Source organism: Catharus ustulatus, chromosome 11 (genome assembly GCF_009819885.2).
Source record: "Catharus ustulatus isolate bCatUst1 chromosome 11, bCatUst1.pri.v2, whole genome shotgun sequence".
NCBI lineage: Eukaryota > Metazoa > Chordata > Aves > Passeriformes > Turdidae > Catharus > Catharus ustulatus.
The window spans coordinates 13832360-13854865 of NC_046231.1; the positions used below are offsets into that span (position 1 = coordinate 13832360).

The following is a 22506-nucleotide window of genomic DNA, read 5'->3' on the forward strand; positions in this document are numbered from 1 at the left end:
AGCAGGGCACAGAGCCCCAGCTGTGGGTGTTCCAGTGCCCTGGGCAAACCTTCCCACAGCTGCCAGCACAGCAGAATGGGTGCTCAAAATAGCAGAAGCATCAATACAGGGGGGGACAGCTTCCTTATCCCCTTTTTCCTACTGCACTTCCTGTGGGCACGTCCTTCTTCCATCAGGCAAAACCCAGCACGAGGGCATACAGCCCTTGGGAATGCCCCAAGCAGCTTTCTGAGAACTGGGAGCTGTGATGTCGTGGGAAGTTGGGTTGCACAATGTCCCTTCCGCCGTGACACCCTTTAAACCCGCGTGTCCTGCCCTGCCAGTCCAGTCCGCGCAGCACCGAGGCCAGCGGAGCAGGACCAGGCAGCAGAGGGTTTCTCTTGGCAAGTGGATGAGATCCTTCCTTGGAGACAGAGCCTGAAGAGGACGGGAGAGTGGCTGCAGCTGGATTCTGGGTGCGTTTTCATCTTTTTCCAGCCAGTAGAACCTGGCTGGAAACCCTGGCACCCCTCTCTTAGCACTGGCTGCATCAGAGCGGCTGCTGCTAATTTCCCTGCAACGGGTGGTTTTCTGTCCTTGCTACCTGCATGGGGGCTGGGGAGCAGGCACCATCCTTGTGGGGATGCTGAGAGCATAGAAAGAGCTTGATTTAAAATCTTAAGTGGGCAGAACAGAGCTATGGGGACAAAATGGTCAGAAGCTGGGGATGCTGGGGCTGTGAAGATGTGCAAGCCTTTTTTAGATGGGTGACCACAGAGAGAGACGTTGGGTAGAAATGAAAATACATCTTTACAGCCAAAGATAGGGGGTCTGCAGGCAGGAACCCAGGGTGATGCGGGGCCAAAGCCAGGAATGCTGCCCAGGGGATGCTCCTTGGGTCACTGATGTCCCTGCTCCTCTGGGTGGAAGCTCTCTGGGATGGCTCACACTAAATAAATGTACATAAATCCAGCCAAAACATCTCTTGCTAATGTAGAGAAGGATGTGCCACTACTGCTGTTCGTGGTGTCTCTGTGTGTGCCTGCTCCAGTCTGCACGAGAAGCTGCAGTGCCTGGCAAAGCAGGGAAAGCAAGGCAGCAGCAGATGTGAGGGGCTGTGGGAGGACGTGTGCCATATCAGGGTGTTCCTTAGGGTGCAAGGTGTGAAGAGCTGCATCCAGCTGATCTCCGAGCAGCGCCTGAGGCTTACCTGCACCAGACACTGCCAGCTCACATCTCCAGTGGCCAAGCCCTTTGCTGCAAGCATGAACATCGTGGAGAGGGTCTTCTCTGTGGCCCAGGCCATCTATGCCCAATTCGAGCAGGTGAAGTGCTGCAAGCACCAGTGCCAGCGCCTCGTGGAGCGCATCCAGATTCTGCTGGAGCCTGTGAGGATCCTTAGGGCTCAGCCACGACAGCACATCTCCCACCATGAAGAGGAACTGATGAAAAAGCTGCTCCAGGCACTGGAGGAAGCCCAGAAACTGGTGACGAAATACAGCCAGACCAGCTGGATCCAGAAATTTCTGCGAGCCCGAAGTACTGGTGAGGAGTTTGTGTGGGTGAATGAAAGCCTGGAGGACATTGCCCAGGGGCTCTCGCTCCTGCTGCAGGCAGAGCAGAAGCAGGCTTTCCTGGAAGCTTTCCAGTCAAAGATCTGTCGCAGGCAGGATGCTGAGGACCTGAGGGATGACAGAGCTTTCTTGGACCAGGTGATTGCAAGTGAGTGCATTCAGCAAATCTTCTTTCCCTGTGACTGGTGGTTGGCCCCTCTCTCCAGCTGCTGCCCAGCTCTGGCTTGATGGCCATGGCCATGAAGAGCCAAACCACACAGTCATGCTTGTTCATCCAGTGGCTCAACCTTTGCTTGTTTCTCTCCCTAGGCACTGAGGAGCCCAAAGATGTGGTTGAGGAGATCTACATCGACAGGGAGTGTATGGAGAGCAAGGTGGACTGGATGCAAAACGAGCTGAACAAAGTCATTCGTGAGATGGAGCGTAAGTCGGTGTCACACCACTGCCCCTTGTGCACTGTGTCCTTTCCCCCCAAGCCCTGCCTAATGTGACCCTTGTTCCCTTCTGGCACGTGGTGGGAGCAGGCTTGAAGAAGGTCAACGTTGATAAAAGAGAAGACATCACTGAGATCAAGCGAGACCAACTCACTTTCCACAGGCACCTGCAGGACACAGAGAGCTATGACCTCTATGAGGGCGAGTACCTCAAGTACCCTGTTGCCATCAAAACCTTCAAGAGGCCACTGACCACTGACCCAGTGTGAGTTGTCCTGGGTGGGAGCAAGGGTGTCCCCAGGAGGGTGGCACAGCACTGTGCCATGCCTTGTTCCAGGGATCTCACTGTGCTGTCCATTTCCACAGCAAGGTGAGAGACATCTTTGAGAAGGAGATTCAGACCCTGAAGAAGTTTGAGTCTCCAAACATCCTGCGCATGTACGGGATCTGCATTGAGGAGAAGGGTAAGGGTGTCACATTAACGCCACCCTTTTCCTCCCCTGCCATCCCCAGTGCCAGCTGATGGCACATGCCTTGTGATCCCCTCCCAAGAGGTGGCACAAGGCAGGATGATTTTGCCTTGCAGATGGGAGCCCCTGCTTCTCCATCGTCATGGAGTACTGTAAGCACGGGACACTGCGGGATGTGCTGAACAAGCAGCAGCATCTTTCCTGGGATATCCGCATTCGGATGGCCCTGGGAGCTGCCAGAGGCCTTTACAGGTGAGCACCTGCATAAATCACAGGGTAACTTCCCCTGATGATCCAAAAGCTGAGTGTAGCTTCCTGGTACCTCAGAGTAAGCCATGGTATCCTGTTAGACACTGATTCCCAGTGACACCACCTTGGGACACTGGGGTGGGAGGATGGTGAGGGAGTAGGTAGAGGATTTGGATGCAGCAGCTCCCATCTACCCTAGTCATTGTCCCCGACATCTGGCTTCAAGCCTGAACAGACCTGGAAGGGGGAAATCCCCTAGCCCAGATCCACAGGGCAGATTTGGAAGTACCCTACAGCACTGCCAGCTCTCCTTACAGGTCCTGCTCATCCTCAAGGCTTGTTACTTTGCCTGCAGCAGCTGGAAAGGTTGGCTTGGCAGGGTTGATCCACCAAGACAGGCAGAGAGCTGCTGGCTTCTCTGGATGCATGTCAGGCCTTCCCTTCAGGGCAGGAGGGAGCTCCAAGGTGGGGGTGGGTCAGTCCATCATCATCATCATCATCATCCTCATCCTCATGTGTTACTCTTGGTTCCATCCATCTGCAGGTTGCACCAGACAGGGGAGAAGTCCCGACTCCACGGCTGCATCTGCAGTAGCAAGTTCCTGGTGGCTGGGGATTACTGTGTGAAGGTAAGCACCACACTTGGAGATGCTTTTGGGAGCTTTAAATGGTTTTGTGGATGTCTCCCTCCACCAACACTGAAGGGAATTGTGATGGTCCAGGATAAAATGGGGTAGTGGCATTTCCCCTGTGGCTTTAGGGACTTAAACCTCCCTGTCTTGGTCTTATCATCAGCAAAGTAAGCATTTCTAAAGCATCCAGCCAGGGATGAGCTGAAGCTGAAGCTGGGGCACTTCACTTGCTTCACCTCTGGTTTTGCTCGCAGGAAGAGCGCTGTGCTGGGCAGCACACATGGCTGCACACCAGCCTTTGCTGCCCAGGGCATCTTGCTCTGTTTTCTCCATCTCAGGGCACTCCCTAGCTGCACCACAGGTTTCTACTTCTCCTTTTCTCTCTCTCATTCTCTCAATCAGCTGTCAGGATTTGAGCTGTGTGAAACGGAATCATCCATCAAGAGGAAAGCCAAGAAGAACTGGAAACAAGTCTCTATGTTGGCTTACATCGCTCCAGAGAACCTGAAAGACATCAACTACCCTTACAAGAGGCCCTGTGAAATATACAGGTGTGTCTGTCCCTCCCAGGAGATGCCTGTGAGCAGGCAGGTGTGTGGCTGAGTAGTTGCTGAGCTAGGGAAGGAGGCCAGATTTAATTGGACACACAAGCAGGTGCTTCCAGCTGGCATAGCCCAACAGTCCTCTCCATTAGAAGGGAGGAATACATGGTGGAATGAATACTGAGACTCTTGCTTGTCTCCTTCCAGCTTTGGGATCGTTCTGGCAGAGATTGCAACCTCCAAAATCCCATTTGAAGGTGAGACAGCAGTATGTGGTTCCCTGTGTAAAAGCCTCACTGTGGGTCCTGCCTGGCACTGGATGCTCCCTGCTCCTTCCCTGAGCATCCCATGCAGGTGCCTGGTGTGCCTGACTCTGCATGACAGCTTCATAAATTCTGAAACTCCAATACAATAAAGTACAGCTTATAAAGCAATCTGCTTAAACCACAAACATGCAAATAATTTTTGTTTCTATTGGATGGTCCTGTGCATTTAAGCGTAAACACATCTTGCTCTAACTGAAGCCCAAGAGTGTCATGCCAAATACGGTGGGATTCATTGCAGAAGGAGTTTGGGTCACTTCCCTGCTGGCTTCTCCCTGCCAAAGGCTGCAGGCAGGCTCTTGGCATGGCTCTGTGCCAGGTTTCCTCCCCAGCACCCTCCTGTGGCAGCAGAGTTCCATCCTGACACTCCTGTTTGCACTTGTTGCCTAGGCTGCACTCCTGAGGAGATCGTGGAGAAAATCTGCAATCACAATTACTGGGACCCTCTTGGGGAAGATTGTCCCAAAGAACTGAGGAAAGTCATCGAACAGTGCCGGGCCTTTGACCCTTCCCAGCGCCCTTCTGCCGAGGGTAAGTGTCCCTTCAATCAGCTACTTCAGCAGGTACTTTGCCCCGTTTGCCTGACTTTGTGTTTTGGGATCCTGCCTTGAGCTTCCTTTTTATGTTAACAAGTCCCCCAGTTCCAGACCTCACACATTAACATTTCTTTACCCGTGCCATGACAATAATCATCAGGCTGTTTGTTCATCTGGTGTCACATAAAAGTAACTTTTTCTCTCAGACAAGTACTGAACTGGAAGTAGGGGCCTGTGAGTTAATCCCCACTCAGATCCTGCAGATCCCATAAACTGGATCAGCCACAACACTCTGCAGGAACATTCCTACCTTGGACTTTGAGCAGTAAATTACAGTTTTGGGCACTGCTCTGTGACAGGGAAGTTTTCACTGTCTCTGAAGCTGGCTTGTGTCTGATCAGAGGAGTAACTGGTCTCCATACAACAGCAACATCGGGAAATTATAGAGGAAAATTTCTGATTTGTTTGAAGTCACAGAGTTCATACCCTTCCCTTGTCTAAGGGAAGAAAACTTCTTGCAATCATACAGGACCAGGTCCATACAAGAGATGTGGGAATGTGCCACTGAATGTCACATCTGTGTGCTTCCATTTCCCACCAGCACCTTCCTCCACAGACGCTGGCACAGGGAACCGCCCTGGCTGAAATGAAAACGCCAAAATGTCATTAGAGATGTTGGCAAAGCCACATCCTGAGGAAACAGGATGGTTTTATTGCTCTAATATGACCCTAATCCAACACCTACCATTGCGTGGTGCTGAGCTGGAAGGAGAGATTATTGCAGCTGTTCACATGGGTGTTTCCATAATCATGGCTACTTGTGTTTGGGCTGTGCTGCCTGCTCAAGGCTGTCTCCTGCTAATCCCTGCCCATTTGTGCTGGCCCAAGGACAGTGTGACTCTGCGTCCCCAGTCACTATCAGTGAGGGAAAGCCGTCTTCTCATCTGTTAAAAAATACAAACAAGCCTACAGCAAATCCTCTGAGTTGATTAACGCCATCCTTGTGTTTTGTAGAGATTGTGGACTTGCTGGCTGACCTGGAGAAAAGAAGAAACCAAGGAAGTTAACTGTGGAAAAGGGGGCTGGGTGACCAGGGGCAGCAAGCCCAAGGGTGCCACTCGCCCCTCTTCACCCTCAGAGACTGATGGTTCAACACTCCTGTGTTCGTTTCTGGGTGTGACACCCTTGGCCACCTCCTGGGTGGCCTTGGAGGCAGCTGGGGAGTGAAGTGACTTGAAGAGAGGCTGTCAAGAAGCTTGAGGGGCCAGAGGGATGGAACAGGGCTTCTACTACAAGAAAAGACTGAGGGAGTTGAGCCTGTTCAGCCTCGAGAAGAGACAACTGAGAGGGGACCCCATCAGTGTCGGTCCCTATTTGAAGAGACACTTCAGAGGACGGACCAGGCTGTGCTGGGTGGTGCCCAGCGATAGGACAAGAGCCAAGGGGCAGAAAATGATACATAGGAAGTTACACTTGAATAAGAGGAATAACTTCTTTACTGTACGGGTGATCACACACTGGAACACTGCCCAGAGAGGGTGTGGCATTTTCCTCACTGGCAATATTCCAGAAACATCTGGATGCAATCCTGTGAAACGTGCTCTAGGACAATCCTGTAAAACGTGCTCTAGGACAAGCGTGCTTGAGCAGGGAGGTGGGACCACATGACTCACTGAGCTCCCTTCCAACCTGACTCATTCTCTAATTCTCCTCGGCTCCCCTTGGGCTGCCCTGGTTCCCCCCAGATCCTTTCCTGTTCCGCTCGGCTCCCCTGAGGTTTTCCCAGCTCTCCCCCGGTTCTCCCGGGCTCGCCCCAGGCCCACAGCGCCGCTCTGGCAGCGCCCCCCCACCGCCTCCCCCGGGTTTGAATGAATTTCCCTTCCCGCTCTTTTCGCCCCGCGGCGTCTCCGCCAATGGAAACTCGCCGCCCTGCTCTTGTCCCGCCTCCCATGCCGTCATGGGCTCGTTGCCCAATCAGCCGGCCCTCACTGCGGCGATTTGACCAATCAGAGCCCGTCCTACCGCCCTGCCTCCCGTCCCTGTCACTCCCAGTTCCGGTGAGCAGACGGACAGAGCGACCGGCCAATGAGAAGGCGGAAGATGCTCGGACTCGCCCAATGGCAGCGGGTGCGGAGGTCGCAGCCAGCCAATAGGGCGGTGGGGGCGGGGCGGCGCGGCGCTCGAGCGGGCGGCTGGGCCCGGCAGAGGTGAGCGGGGGGCGGCGGGGCCGGGGCGGGTTGGTCCGGGCCGGAACCGGGCCGGCGATCCCCAGGGCCCAGGCTGAGCTCCCCAGCACGGCTTGTTTCCCCCGAGCGCTCGGGCTGCCTGTGCCCTTTCTGTGACGGGTGTCGTTTTTAAATATACGAGCTCCGTGAAAAGGAGGGCAGAGAATTCCCGCTTGTGGAGCGTGTGTTTCGTTTGGGTGGTGTTCGATTTTTTAAATCATTGCTAATTTCGTGTTCAAGCAGGCAGGGCAGAGCCCGTGGGGGCGGCGCGGAGCCGGGCCTGGGTGCTCTCCGCAAGGGGAAGCTGCTGCCTCAGCTCCAGCCCTCGGGTGCGAACCCTGCGGCTGCCGGGCGGGCTCCGAATTCCCCATTCGGGCTCTGGAAGCGCTCGGGATTCCTCATTCGGGCCCAGGAATGTTTGTGGAAATCCTCCATCTGCTATTTCTTCCCGGGGCTGCCTGGCTGGAGGAAGCTCCGCTCCTTTGGGCCAGATTCCAAGATTTAACCGTGAAGATGCCAGTATTAGCGTTGTAATAAATCTAATAAATCTATAGGCAATGGAACACGTCTCCCGAGGGGGTTGTGGGTGTCCCAGCCCTGGAAGTGCTCCAGGCCAGGCTGGATAAGGCCCAGTGGGAGGTGCCCATGGTTTGGGACAGCTTGGTAAAATTGGTGTTTGTACTTTGGGCTTCTAAATAGTGCTAAAGGTCTGCAGTTCCCAAGGCTTTTCAAGTTTATGGTTGCTCTAGTACTTTTTGGAGAATGTGGATGGTTTCCAGCAGCTTGCAGAATTTAATCCACACACCTCTTCCAATAAAATACTTGTGAGTTTTTCATGCATCTGTTCATTCAATTAATGAAATAATCTTGAACATTTTTGTGTTGTAAGAACAGTGTGACCCAGGTACTCTTGATTTGGTGGCTGACAGCAGCATGAGAATTAATAATGCACAAACTGTTGTCTCATCTGTTTTTCTTCAAACCCCGAGGTTGTACTTATGTAGGTAACCTGAAATCCATATACCAAAAATGTAGAAGGACAACCATCCTTAATATATTCGCAATTTTACTGCGAATTCCATCTTTATCCAGTCTTGGGCTGAATACGAATCCACAAATGCTTGTGCTGCAGATAAGGTGGTACCAATAATGTCTCATTCATGTGTTCTGCTGTCATGCCCTTTCTGGGTTTGCCTGGTGTTGGTAAATACCTGAAGGGCTGTTCAGTGCACTCTGGCTAAGGGTCACAGTGATGTGTTATGATAAGGCAATTTTATTTGTAGAAATTTGGCTGTCAGTGCACCTCAGCAGTGCAGCAAAGGACTGTGTCATAGAGCTTGTTTCTGGCTGTATCTCTGGGGGCTTGTGCAGTGCTGCTCACCCAGGGGAGTCTCTCAGATATTTCCAACTGTTCTTCAAGGTCCACATGAATTTACTTGGCAAGTAAATGATGGCAGCAAGAGAACATTAACTTTACATACTCATCCAAATGCTTATATAGGTTGATTTTGCAATGTGCCTTTGGTGCTAGTTGCTGTTGAGCCAAAGACTTTGAGCCCAGGGCTCTGGGAGAATGCTCCCAGCTCACATATGTGTATTGACTTATGGTTTAGCTCTGCTGCAAAGGACACATTTTCTCTTGACTGAATTCTAAAAGCTTTTTTAGTCACTGAGTACAGTACCTACCTCTTGCTACCATCAGGCTACAAGTAGGGTATGCTTATAAGTAAATTCTAGTTTTCTTCAACTCCTTGCAGAAATGGCTCAAGAAGAGATGGAAGTTGATCTCCAACCAGTGGCTGGTTACTCAGTGGAGACTCTCCAGACACTTGCCCCAGAGCCCTCTGGTCACACAGTGCTCTCCAACATTCCTGTGCTCGGGGAAGGAGGAGGCAGCACTGCAGCCCTTCCTGCTGATGATGCTGATGTCACACCCAACGCTGGTACAACAGGGGAAGCAGCTGCAGAGACTGACCCGCAGGTGAATCCTGCCACGGCCCCCGATGGGCTGCAGAGGCTACAAAGGGCGTTAGATCTGTACCAGCAGAGTCTGCCACAGCTCACACAGCGGCCACAAGTGAGGAGAGCTCGCAGGCAGCCGAGAATTGGTGGTTCCCAGAGGACCATCAGTGCCAGGTAAAGCAGAAATGAAATTGGGTCTGGACTGTCCTCTGATCAAGTCCAGCATCAGTTCAAAACTTCCTGGCTTACAGAGCCCAGCCCAGGTGTGTGGCTGGGGCCAAATCCAGGATACCTCACTTACCTTTTAAGTTCAGTAACAACACAGCAACTTCTGGTCTCTTCTGGCAGGTTCTTTGCCCTTGTTAAGTGAATCCACCTGTTTCATATGTTGGCAGGGATGGTGTTGACTTCTGAGCCCTTCTACATTTTGAATTTTGCTTGCAGAACTTCTGCTGCTGCTGTTCCCTCCACGCAGCCAGATTCCTGTCTGTGCTTCCTGCAGCAGTGCTGATTCTCAGCAGTCCCAGCCAGCAATTAGCTCAGTGGAGCTTGTGCTCTGATTTGCATTTCACCTTTGATTTAGGGTCTGCCTGATTACATTTGCTATTGACAGTTGCTGCAGAAACTTTCACAAACATACAAACTGATATTTTTCTGTAGGATTTTTTTGTTGGATTTTTGTTGTTGTGATTTTGGTGAGGGGTTTTTTTGTGTGTGTTTTGTTTGTTTGTTGGGTTTTTTTACTTTCAGACAAAATAAAAAATCCTCTCTATTTAATACCATTTGTGATGAAATTAAAGGGGGATGAGTGGGGATGCTCTCCAGTCAGAAAGAAATCCCAATTTCTAGTTTGGTTTTTGTCTCATCATTCTAGCTTTTGTATGAGCCAATGGTGAAATTATAATTAACTGAAGCATTGCTTTTGAAGTCAGCGAGACCAAGAGCTCCTCTCCTCCCAGCTGATTAAACACAACTGTATTGTTTGCCCTCAGATTCCCTGTGAAGGTCGCTGTAGTAGTGAGGGCTGGAAGGCAATCCGAGAAACTCCTTTGAATCTGGAAGATAATTGAGATGATAGTTGAACTGATGGGGGAGAAGGGAGGATGTTTCTATCTAGGGATGAAATTCCAGTAGAAAATAAGAAGGAAAGTAAAAAGACTAAGCACTAAGTAGTCAATAGAATGAGGCTCTGATCCAAGTAGTGTGCATTTCTTAGTACCAATTCCTCCAGGAATCAGGCTTGGAGAGCCAGGTTAGGAGTTCCCTTATTAGTGAATGATACTACTTTGTTTTTCTCCCCTCCAGCCCCATCATCCCCTTCTCCTCCAAAAGAAGGCAATATCATTGTTGTAATGAGATTTTCTTTGAACGGAGCTAAATGAATTGTTGCTGATCCTGCTGATTGTTCGCAAAGTGGGCTATCCTATGTGATTGCCCCCCTACCAGAGAAGGCCTGACTTGATAACAGTGACACCTTCCTTCTGCAGTCAAAACCTAGGAATTTTCCTGCAAACATTCATGGAGAAAGATGATGAGTCTTTAGCTTGCCTGAAACGACTGTGGCTTTTGTTTCTTGCTTTTCTGGACTCAGGGCAGCATTGGACCGTTACTTTCAACTGAGCAGGACCCAAGAGCCATCTGCAGGAGCAGCTCCACACCTGGAGTTCCCCGGTATCGCGAGGGACCCCCAGGAACAGCGCCCAGACGAGACAATTGAAGTGAGTGACTCTGACAGCAGCACTTCTGAGGAGGAGGAAGCAGAGGAGGCAGCAGCACCACTGTTACCATCAGCCCAGGAGACACTTCCAGCAGCAAGCTCAGGAGGTTTGTACTGTATTGGAGCTGTGTAGAGACTGATTTCAGACACTTCTCGTGCTGTTTGAAAACTCAGCAGGGAAATCCTTTTGAGCTTCTCAGCAGACGGTGCTCAGAGATCTTTGTGCCCACAGCTGACAGCAGCAGGCTGCTGCCACACGGCTTCCTGGCAAGCAGCTCCTAAGACAGCAGCAGCATGGGTGATTGCTACCATAATGTTAAATACAATCTTTTTGCTGTTTGCAGACTGATACTTATTCTGAACATTTCCAGGATTATTTGTAATTTAAATTTAGAGATTATTGCTTGCCATGCTTCCACTCTCATGTATTATTAAGGAGTGCTATTGAAGACATCAGGTCACAGCTTGGACATCAGCAAGTGCTTTCAGAGAAGCATCTGATTCAGTATTTTTTAATTATTTGAGATTTCAATCTGTTTCAGTTTAGTTTTCATTCCTGGAACTTGTGACACTCAGCTGAGGAGATGGAGGTGCTTTTTGTTTTGTTTTTCTTTCCTCATGTCTTTCTGTCTCACCATTCTTTATCTAAGCTCATGTTCACAGGCTGACACATACTTCAGTGACATTGTTTGTGATGAACACGCACAGTTTATGTAAGAGTGACAAACAGTTAACTTGCTAGCCAAGGTTATTGATGCCTAGAGAATACAAGAACAAGGCTATCTTTTTACTTCAGTCTCTAAGGAATGTCCTTATGATTCACTCTCTGCCCTCAGTTTTGGTTTTGATTGGCCAGCCCACCTCATTACCTTTTTTAATAGGGTATGCCTATGAGGTGTCTTTTGAACAGATCCATTCTGCTTGCTCTGGGCTAGTTTTACACATGACAGGAGCTCAAGCTGTTAAGTGCTGTATATTATTGTGTGAACATATGCTCTCGGTTGGATTTTCTGGAATTCTCTTGTTGCTTGTATAAACCAGTGGCTCCTCTGACAGCCCAGAACCACAGAGGCTGAAAATGGACATTAGCCAGGGTTAGGTGGTACTTCCACTGGGTGGAGGATATCTGCCTTGATTACTAAATGTGATTAATAACTCATGTTTTGTCAGGAGCTGGGGGGGGGCGGGGGGCAGTGATTTCTGCTCCTTTTTTACTGTGCTAGTGGTGCCAATCTCCACATAGCAATTCAGTGTGCCCATGCCTCAACAGATGGGCTGACAGAGGCCCACCACAAAAACACAGGGAGAATACCAGCAGCACTGGTAGTTCAGACAATTACCAGCTGGAAAACTGCTGAAGTCAGAGTAAATGGACAGCCAGCATACGGGAAATGCTTTCTTGGCACATGAAATATGCATGCTTAGATCCCTTGGCAAAGCAACTTCTGATATTGGTGTCTGTCTTTCTCAGGGCATAATGATGCAGGAATATAACCTTACCTCAGCTTAACTGTAGACCAGGTCTGTTTGTTTTATGCAGGTCAGAAAATTCTGATAACAATTGGTGTCCTTAAAAGATCTCTCCTTTTTCACTGAAATTCTGTTACTTTTCATAAAACACAAAATTCTTCAGCACTACTGTTCATGTATAGAGGGCCTTAAACACAGGCTGTGTCCAGGGCACCGATCTGAAGCTTTGTAAGAACCTGTGCTGTGTCACTACTTAACCTGTGCCCTGAAGATTTCAGATCAAAGCAGGAAAACTCCTTTTCCCCCCATTATGAATCAGGTTATTTAAGCAATGCTTTCTTTAGTTTCCAGTCAGGTCCAAGCAGAGCCACCTCAAGCTTTGTCTCAAGCTTCTGCAGAGCCTGAAAGTCGTGAAGATGAAGCTGAAGTCCAACAAAAGCAAGTAAGGTGAACTTACAGAGCTTTTGGAGACAGATTATATATGATCAATGCTGTGTTTTCTAAAACAGTTGTGTTGTTTTTAAAATTTTTTATCCTAGACAACTCCCCAAAAGAAGCTGGAGCCATCAGTTCCTGCTGCACGTGTGGATGAGGAGGAAGGAGATACCTGTGCAATCTGCTTTGAGCAGTGGACCAATGCTGGGGACCACCGTCTGTCTGCGCTGCGGTGTGGACACCTCTTTGGCTACACCTGCATTGAGAGGTGGCTCAAGGGACAGGCAGGGAAGTGCCCTCAGGTAAAATGGGTGTTTATGTGCACTGGAAAGCACTGAAAGCACTTACTCTGTGTCCCTCACTTGTGCCTCAGATGTGGTCACTGTGTTACAACTGGTTGCTGTGTGAAGCTGCTGTGAGAAGTAACAAACCCCACCATTATTTTGATGTTATTAGGCCAGTTACAACTAGAAGTACTTTAAAGGATGGGTTATGACTTGGATCTTCTCTGTGAAGTAGCAGATGCAAAAGTTTAAGAGTTCAAGTGCTAAACTTGGAAGTGGTTTCAGAATGCCCCACTCTGGTTCTGGAGAGAAACACCTGGAATGGAAATAGCAGACAGATTCCTAGAAGCAATTAATTAAGCATAAAGACTGTCATTGGACAAGAAATCTGTCTGAGAACTGTTTTGGAACCACAGAATGGCTAGGGTTGGAAAGTACTCTAAATATCATCTAGTTCAATTTTCAGTTGATTATTCTTCTGTTGTGAGCTGTATCTGCTTTTGTAGAGGATCAAGTTGTTTAGGAAGCTGGCAGAGAGCAAACTGAGAACCAGGTTACATCTTTTAATGTCCCTTTGAAAGTGGTAAATCATTTTTTGAAGGTTTTCTTTCGATAGTTAATACTGATCTCCCTCGATGAGATCTACACTTCTTTGTGATGTGTTTTTATTCCTTATTCCTTTTTTCCATTAAGGAATGTTGACAAAAAATGGGTCAATGAGTACCTTGTAAATAGGATTCAGTTCTGCTGCTTTCTGAGTCGGTGGCTGGAAGCCATGGGTTTCTTTGGCTTTGTCATTTTGAGAGCTTCTGTATTCTTGCTTGACTTTGCAGGATTCCCTCCTCTCAACACGAAATACGTCCTCTTGACGTGTGCTGTGACTAAACCTAAAGAATCCCTGTTGCCATAGCAAAGACCCAAAGTTGATTTTTCTTATCCTGTCAATTCTGTGTAAGCTTTTCTTCCCCCACTTCAGGCCCAGACAGAATTCTGAGAGACCTGTCTGGCATATTTCCTCTTTGGAATTTTGTGACTGCTTTCTTCTTGAGCACTAACATCTCAAGGGTTGCTTGCTGCCTCTTTCTCTTCCAGTGATACAAATACAGAAAATTTCCTGGGAGGACTTGCTCTGGAAAGAACCTTGAAGCTAAATCATCTTCTCATTTTCATTCGCCGTTCTTTGCAACTGGGCATTCTCTGGTTGAATAGCCCAGAGTTGCTGTGCATGGTCTGTGTACTAAGTGGTTTGAGTGCGAGTTGCTGTGAAATTCCAGCATTCCTGATCCTGCCAGTGGCAGCTGCTGGCTGCCAGGAAAACTATCTTGGCCATTTACTGCTCAGCAAGGCAGTTTTTACAAAGGGAGGGAGATTGGCTGCTCTGAGACTATTGCTTGTGATATCTTCATGCAACTAAGTAAGAGAAGTCTACATTTGAAGCACACACAGTAATTTAATATTACTCAATTTGAGTATTCTCTGCCTCTTTTCTTATCAACAAAGAATATTTGCAAAACAATAAACTTGGAAGATATTATGGCATCCTGAAGTTATAACCTGCCTTCTTTTTAAGGTGAATGTAAAGTACTAAATGGTTGCAGCTAGATGCACAAAATTATTGAAATATCTGGCTCCCTGTGTGTCACTGGAGTCAGTGACATGTCAGTGTTTCATACAACACTGGAACACTTTTATGGATTTGGGCCTGTAGAATTTGATTAAATGAATATAATACAGAAATAAGAGTTGGGAGTATACTCAGGGGTTCCTAAATCCTTGTCTGTTGGCCAGGCAGAAAGTCTTGGTGTTTTCAGACCTGAGGTTGTGCTGGTGTTTTGTTGTAGATCTTCTTTTCACTTCTTTGTCTGATTTGGGTTTTTTGTCCCTGGAACTTACGTGACCGTGCTGCCTTTCTGGTGCATTAGCAGAATACATTTAGTGGGGAGCAAGGAGATGGATTATTAAAGGTGCAGTAGGATGTGCATCTTTTGTTGTAGCCCTGGCTAGAACTCTGTGTCTGTACAAGGGAACATCTTGCAAACATGCTTGTAAGTGTTTGTGGCATTGCTTTCCAGTAGACAGCCCCTTCCTTCAGAGCTAAATAAAACAATACCTGAGGCCTTAGGATGCATAGTTTGACTAGTTAAATTCCTGTGGATGAACTGAGCCTGTGTTTGGTTTCAGTGCAATAAGAAGGCCAAGCGTTCTGACATCGTGATCCTGTACGCCCGCACGCTGAAGGCGCTGGATACCAGCGAGCAGGAGCGCATGAGAAGGTAAAGAGTCACACGTAGGGACACCTGACCCTGAAAGCTGCACTCTGGCTTCTACTTCGTGCTTTCATTTCCTCTGTTGTCTAAAGCAATTTGTGCATTCCCTTGGGGTTTATCAGGAGTGTAACTGTCTTAGAGAACTAAGGCCTTGCTGTGTTGCACATCTTAATTTTCTTTTGGAACAGAATTCCTGAGTTTGCATTCTGTGGCCCTGAAACAGTAAAAGCTATCTTGTGCTATATCCTGAAATGCTATCACGGGAGAACATGCAAAGTTGATGCCAGAAAGCTGTATATTGCTAATTCATCATTAGATGGGAAAAGCAAGGCATAGTTAGGAATGAAGGGAGGGTGAATAGCTGACCTTTTCTGCCATCTTTCCTGCGTGCATTAAACAGAGTAATACCTCATATTAATCACTTTCCATCTTGCTTTGTCAAACTCTTCATGTAGATTTACTTGCAAAAGGTCAGCAAGCATTACTGTGACTCCCACTTCCCTTTCCAACTTAAATGTAGACTTTGTATTGGAAAAGGGAAAAACAGGTATGAAATTGGGGACTCATTTCTTTTCAGTAAGATGCTGTCACAGATACTATTCTGAAATTAAAAGGCTGCAGATACCTGAGTATTTCTGAGTCTTGTGTTGAATAGAATTTAATTGGGGTTTCTTCACATGTCTATGACTATACCACTGTTCTTTCAAGGCAGTCTTTCAACAAAAACCTCACTATCCTGATAATTATAGATCAGAAATGATTGAGGAGTAACAGGAAGGAAAGAATCTCTCTTCTCTCTAGATTGCTACAGCCTGATGGTGTTTGAAGTGTACCTTTAGAAAGGTCATGCTTCCTTTACTGGATTAACACAGAAAAATAAATTATGTATAATATTATTTTCAAAAGCAAAGAAGACATTTGGGTGTGTAAATCTTGTTATCTCTCATGAAGGGGTAGCTGTCTGACTTCTGTTTGTGTCTCAGAATGTCACTGTAGCTGTTCCCCACCTGCCCTGCCCCTCCTCTGCCTGTGTTTTTGTTGTAAGGCAGAGAGCAGTGACTGCCTGTGGGTCCATGGAGCTGCTGGCAGTGGCTACCTTGTGGCACACAGCCCTGAGTGGAGCACAGATGTGTGCATGGATTAGTATTGTTTGCACGTAGTCTTAAATTAGGTATAAGATCATGGGGTTTGTTTCTCACATCCAAAAAAATCCACCAGCCTTCAGGCTTTGGGTATTGATACGAATAAAATGTTTATCATGGTTAAATAGACATTTCACCTGTTTCTTCTGCAGGAAAAAAAAATCACATGAAAAAGCTATAAGGAAATTACAGAATTGTGTACTTTGGAACATGCAAGGCTAGGTCTGTGCATTTGCAAAATACTGAGGCAAGAGCTCCCTGCACATGAACGACAGAAATAACCGGAATATTGCAGCTTTTGACGTACAGAACGCACTGGGCAACATAGACCAAGTGTACAGCTAATTTTAAGGAGTGTTGGTGTTTCTTTCCCCACTTTAGCTATTCCTTCATGTAAGCTTATAAGAAAGAGAAATAAATTCAAGGAACTTATCAAAAGTGCTGTTACTAAATGGTGTGTATGCACTTTTGAGCTCAAGGTGAGGTAGTAAGTGAGTCTTCTTTATGGGCATTCACAGATAAATTATCTGTATCATTTTTTCTGGTATAGATATATTTTCTTAAAATACAAGATTAGCTAGTGGTAGTAGAGACAAGCTTGAAGATCTTGCTGTTATATAGTTATGCTATGATGTGCTGTGTTACTGACATGATGTATTACATGGATACGATGGTATAGGATTTGCTTAAGTGTTTCTGTAGGAGAAAGAAAATTGATTTCACTCTCCTCTATTAAATTAGTTCCTTTGGAGAGGGTGAGGAGAAGGGGTGTTGGAACAATACTTGAAGTGAGTCATTCAGAACAATTGCATAACTGAATATCTCAAGGTGAATGTATTGGGTTAGTGCAGTACCAGGTTTTCTGGTACTTGTGGATTTGCCTGAAAACAGGACTTATGGTGGGATGAAGTCAGAGGGTGGGAATTGACAGCTCAGAAGAGTATCCTAGATAATACCTAGTCCTAAAGATTGCTTTCCTCTCCTTCCTCCAGTTCTTTAGAAAAGGAGCAAATGCTGCGGAGACAGGCAGAGCTGGAATCTGCACAGAGCCGTCTCCAGCTCCAGGTTCTGACAGATGAGTGCAGCAAACTCCGCAAGCAGGTTCAGGTGAGTCTCATCCTACAAATACACAGAGCATTTCTTCCTCTTCAGCCTGCCATTTCCATGTTCCCTTAGAGGTAAGAAGACAGGATTCCAGTTTTAGAAATCAGCAAGATTTAGTAAACTCAATTGGTGAATCATCCCAAGCTGGTAAAGACATCCTGGGCTGGAATATTCATGTGTGCTACAAAAACACTTTTTCTTGTGCTTTTAAGATTTAATTGAACCGGCAGACCAGCAGTAGAGTTGTTTGGCTGCTGATGTTGCAGGTTCCCCCTCAGGTTTTGTGGTGCCTGGAAAGGCATGGTAATAAAGAACCAGACTTAGTCTCCTCATCTTTCTTGTAGTTCCATCAAAATAAGCTTTGGAAGTCTCTGTAGTAAACCTCTAATAAGACCTATTATCACTAGTTAGTCGAGAGCCTTTGGGAGGCAGTTTGTGAAGAGGCATGGCTACTTGCAAAATCAAAAGAAAACAAAAAAACCCCCAAACCCTAGGTGTTTGAGTTTGTTTGAAGATTAGTCAACATTTCAGTTTCACACCTTCTGATACCCTGGGACCTGGCCTGTCAATAGGGTAAGATGTACACAGGCTGAGCAGCTCCTGAGAGGCTCCTCTTGGTACACAAATTACTGCGTATAAATGATGGGTTGTTAAATGACTGCTTCCTTCTGGCTTATGCAATACTGAGATATTTTGTAACCCATCCCAGCTGCTTTTGCAGGATTCCTATAAATTATGGACTCTGCTGGTACTTCCAACTGTGAATTAGCTGGCATATTCCACCAGTGCTCGGTTTTCCAAGTGCCTGCTTCTTTGCCAGTTTGCTACCTCTTTTTTAAATGAGGCAGATGATATCCTCTGACTCTCTAGCAACCTGCTTAATTTTAGGCTTTTCTTTATTCCTGGATTTTTTTTAATAGCCTTGGCTATTCATATCTGTACATTAAGCAACATCTTCCTTGCTGAAGTCTTCCTGTGTGACGTAAGATAAGGGTTTATAAATTCCCTAAATTCTGCATGAAGCCATATGCTTATCATCACTAATGAGAAAATTGGTCCACTTCAAACTTTGGCTTAAGAAAAATGTAAATAACATGAAATTACAGGTCCATAATGTTTTCCTGCAATTAATTTGGTGTTAAATGATGGAGTATCCCGTCTAACTGAATTGAAGTCACATGTTATAAAGATTAAGTACCCTGTGTTCTTTAAGCTCTGTTTCAGTATTTCTGCTGCATTCATCATTGTCCTGTAGTGGTTAATGCAAATGCTGGAGCAATTTTAAGGTGTTTGTTTATACTATGAATGAACGGAAAGTACAACACTGTACTGGGGAGCAAAAAAGTCGGCAGGAAGTCTGCAATAAATCTTTAACTTGTTTGATTGCATTTTGAGCAGATGCTTAATGAGCTGCTGGTTTTATGAGAAGTCATATAGTAAAGCAACCACTTGCATAGTAGTATTTAGGCTGGGAGGTTTCTAGCCCAGCCCTGGTTGGGTGATTGCAGTGTGGGGTTGGGTTGTTCAGAGTCTTTTGTTGCTAATGCTCCTGAGCCTTGCCCAGCAGCTGTCATGGCACTAGTTATGACATTTTTTTTAGGTTTGTATGCATTTTCCTGTGCTCTTACCCATTTAGTCTTGTTCATTGTACTTTGTTATTGAAGTATGTAAAGTTGTTGAAACTAAATACATGGGTTTTAAGTCTTTAACTGTATGTAAATTTATAAGAAAAGGAACTTGAAGATGAGGAGAGCTCTGAAAGCCCTTGGGAGCAGGGACTGTGCTGAGCTGTGTCCTGCCCACATAGAGGTTCAGGCTTGTGTTTTGGAACCAATGCTGCTGACACCTTACTTTTACCTGATGTTTTTCATTTGAGAGCAGAAGGAACTTGGGAATGAAATGTGAGCTACTGTATTACTCCTTCTGAATCTGCCAGCACTTTCAGTGAAAGTAGCTAATGATAAGCTAACCATCTCTGCCTTCTGGTACTAATATCACTGATCAGCTGGGGTAGGAGATCTGATTTTTGCACATGGGAAGCAGTAGCTCTGTTTGGGTATGGAGCAGGGAAAGGAGGACTGGCAGGGAAATTACAGGAGACTGCATGCTGCTGTGGAGAAGAAAGCAAATGTAATTGTTACCCTTGCAGAGATCAGTTCATATTGCTTGATGTAATGGAAAAGATTTTTAAAAATAGGATTTTTCAGAGCATCCAAAAAAATTTGAATGGTAAAATATCAATAAAAGCTTGTGTATCCAATACCTCTAGAAAAAAATTAGGCTAATTGTTTTATTGAATTGTTCATCTTTGAGATCTCTGTGTTCACCTCCAGTTCATGTCTGGGGAAGTGAAAGCTGATATTTCATGGCTGCTGTTTATAGCGAAGCCAGTTAGAAATGCTCCACGTTCTTTAGACTGAATTTGAGCCCAAACCCTAAAGGGAGGTGGAAGGTGGAATGTCTTCACTGCTGCACCACAGCTTGAGGTTGTCCTGTCCTGTGTATCTCTTAAAGGCAGGGCTGGGGCTGTGCAGTGCAAGGTGGCAGGTGTGGCTTCTCTGAGAGCTCTGTGGGAAACAGCTAGAGTGGCAGTCATTGATACCTGCCTTTGTCTTGAAAGCTTCATATCAGCTATTAGTGCTGTAACCTAATAACTCAAAACTGTTCTGAATTTATTGTAGCTGGTGGTTTTCCTTTCCTATTCATTGTGCTTTCTGGTTCTCCTTCTCCTGCATGCTCCTCAGGAAGACTTTTGCTATATAGCCCATTCTTTCCCCCGATGTGACTGTGTTCATTCATCACTGCAAAGGCGAGCTGAAATCTGGAGACAGTCATAGCATGTGTAGAGAGAGGAGTCTGCTCTCAAGGCCTTTAGTTGACACCAGGCATCAGGAAAACTCTGCAAAGCATCTTAAAGGAAGTATAGGCTTTTACATAATGAACAGAATGTTCTTTTGAGCACAATTAGTGGAATTTGTCTGCAGTGCAACAGTTTTTAATCACATTGCTAATGTGCCTCCAGTAAGACTTCCTGGTTCTGCTGGGTTTGTCCATTGTGTTTAAATGTAAACATTGTACTAATAGTCCTTGTGATTTTAATTGCCTGGTTTCCTTTTTAATAACTTGTGTGAAAGTTGAATGTTGAGTGCAGGTGACAAGGAGACTTTTGTAAGGTCCCAGAGCAACAGATAGTTTAATAGATAATCTCTTCTGATCCCCAGTGGTCATGGCCTCCCCCTGCTTTTAGAAATAATGAGTTTATTAAATTTTTTATTGAAAGTTACTTTCTTCTAAGTTACCTGTGTTTTCACTGCCTGCTCACTCTAAGCCTGAAGCTACAGCTTTCATCATAAGCACTCTCAGACAACCCTCAGACTCCTTCTTCCTTGCCCAGGTTGTTTTGTCTATTCTTGCTCTAGTGGGATCATCCAGCGTCTCCAGCTTCCTTTTATTTTCTTTTTTTTAAAATTTTTATATTCCCTTGGGACGTTTGCAATGTGCTTGATGCCAAAGAGATCAGACCTCTGTAAAGTATCAGAACTGCTCTCCTCTTGAGCAGCTTCCAAAAGTTATAGGTCTTGATAACTATTAATGTAGAGCTTGAACTTTGATCTTGCCTTTTTGAAAACTGCTGCCTTTGCTTCAATGCAGGTTAAGTGATGGTGGCTGGTTCAGTATTGAGGCTGACTTGCAATTACTGATATATTCATAATATCACTCTTGTGACCCTTAGTTGTTCAAAGATTACATGGTGTTTGAAGCAGAACCTGTGTTGCTCAGACAACAGAAAGCAAGTAGCAATTTTCATTCAGTATGCTTCCCTCTTCAATATCCCTGAGATTCTGTATTGTCTGGTTTTGACCTTGGATTACAAGATGGTCAAAATGCTTTTTGGGAAGGAACGCTTCTAGTTGACTCATAATATGCTGATGCCACTACTTTCATTCCCACCTCACCCCTGATGATCTCAGCAGAAAAAGGAATTCAAGGAATACCTTGTTCCTCACACAAACTGTTCTTGGCCATGCCTTTGTTGAGTATCCTTGAGCATTCATCAATTGAGGTGGAGGAAAAGAGGGGAGGAGGTGGTAGGAGACAGGGCTGGAGCTCTTGAGAGTTGTGTTGTTCCTGGAATTTGCTGCACAGGGTTTACAAGAACAGGGTCATCGTCATTAAATAGACTGACTTGTTTCCTGCAATGCCCTTTATGTTGAATCTTGGGCTTTTATTTTTTATGGGGTATTCTGGAAATTCTGGAAAATGGTTTTAATTGACTTTCTCTTGTGGTTTAGGGGCACATAATACTTGGCAGTTCATTCTCTTCTAAACAGCATTGATCTGGTAATAATTGTTACTGGCTTTTATGTATTGCCCAAGAGTCTTCTCTTTCACAGGGTGTAATACATACAATAAAGACTTTGAGTACATTCTGCCAGTATTTATACAGCATTTGAATGCTTCTGTTGCTCATAGGCCATGGACTTAGAAATGTAGCACTTCAGGAATAGCTTGGAAATGGGACTGTATTTCTCTCTTTTATCTGAGAACAAGTACAGCTGGAACACCTGAAGCAGAGAGCACAGGTTACACTGCTGGTGATGCATTAAAGCTCTTTGGGTTTTTTTCTTTGCAGGAGCTGAAGGCTCTGGTGGCCCAGTACAATGTGAGCTCTTCACAGCAGCCTGGCAGCTCCCGCACCTGCCTCCCAGGCAGCCTCCCCTCCAGCCAAAGCCAGCGCAAGTACCACTTGGAAAAGGTTTTTATGGTGTCTCAGACTGGGAACTGCAGAGTGATGGCATACTGTGACTCACTGAGTTGTCTTGTGGTATCACAGCCTTCTCCACAGTCTACTTTTGTTCCTGGTAATTGAGCTAATCAGCATCTAGGGGTTCAGAAGTACAAGTTGCTACTTTGTCCCTGCTCCCTGCTTTTCTGCTTGGCCTTTGCATGTGCCTTGTGTAAGACCCATACTTCACCTGACCCCTGCAACGGTAGCTTCTGCCTAGCAAAGGAGCTTGTTTTCCCTGGCACTTCTGTGGCAGAGTCCTAGCAGAGGGTCTGCAGCTCTCCTGCTGGAATGCCGCATCCACAGAAGGTAAAAGGTGTGTTTGCTAATCCTTGCAAAGGTGAATCTTCAGAAAGAGCAAGGGGCCAGGCAGTG

The 22506-nt window shown here is 46.3% G+C and overlaps 2 protein-coding genes across 2 annotated transcripts in view; both read left to right on the forward strand.

Moving 5' to 3' along the window:
- On the forward strand, positions 1 to 6910 carry MLKL (mixed lineage kinase domain like pseudokinase). The gene is made up of 11 exons (XM_033069800.1): positions 1 to 455; positions 1133 to 1701; positions 1863 to 1976; positions 2078 to 2252; positions 2354 to 2451; positions 2574 to 2709; positions 3251 to 3335; positions 3741 to 3889; positions 4088 to 4137; positions 4594 to 4734; positions 5754 to 6910. Exons 2-11 carry the CDS (start codon positions 1245 to 1247, stop codon positions 5804 to 5806), a joined length of 1458 nt encoding a protein of 485 aa, XP_032925691.1. The 5' UTR covers positions 1 to 455; positions 1133 to 1244; the 3' UTR covers positions 5807 to 6910.
- Positions 6909 to 22506, forward strand: part of RFWD3 (ring finger and WD repeat domain 3) — a 22410-nt gene continuing 6812 nt past the window's right edge. Inside the window, exons 1-8 of the mRNA XM_033069799.1 lie at positions 6909 to 6946; positions 8722 to 9100; positions 10518 to 10750; positions 12458 to 12555; positions 12653 to 12850; positions 15014 to 15105; positions 17234 to 17348; positions 21979 to 22207. Coding sequence (XP_032925690.1) covers positions 8724 to 9100; positions 10518 to 10750; positions 12458 to 12555; positions 12653 to 12850; positions 15014 to 15105; positions 17234 to 17348; positions 21979 to 22207 — 1342 coding nt within the window. The 5' untranslated portion in view covers positions 6909 to 6946; positions 8722 to 8723. The remainder of the gene's footprint in view (positions 6947 to 8721; positions 9101 to 10517; positions 10751 to 12457; positions 12556 to 12652; positions 12851 to 15013; positions 15106 to 17233; positions 17349 to 21978; positions 22208 to 22506) is intronic.

What these genes read in the sequence shown, in the direction of transcription:
- MLKL (XM_033069800.1), top strand. Translation starts at nt 1,245, where the DNA reads ATGAACATCGTGGAGAGGGTCTTCTCTGTGGCCCAGGCCATCTATGCC. An exon ending in GATCTGCATTGAGGAGAAGG is followed by an intron (nt 2,452 to 2,573) that starts GTAAGGGTGTCA and finishes TTTGCCTTGCAG; the next exon opens with ATGGGAGCCCCTGCTTCTCC. An exon ending in GCTGCCAGAGGCCTTTACAG is followed by an intron (nt 2,710 to 3,250) that starts GTGAGCACCTGC and finishes ATCCATCTGCAG; the next exon opens with GTTGCACCAGACAGGGGAGA.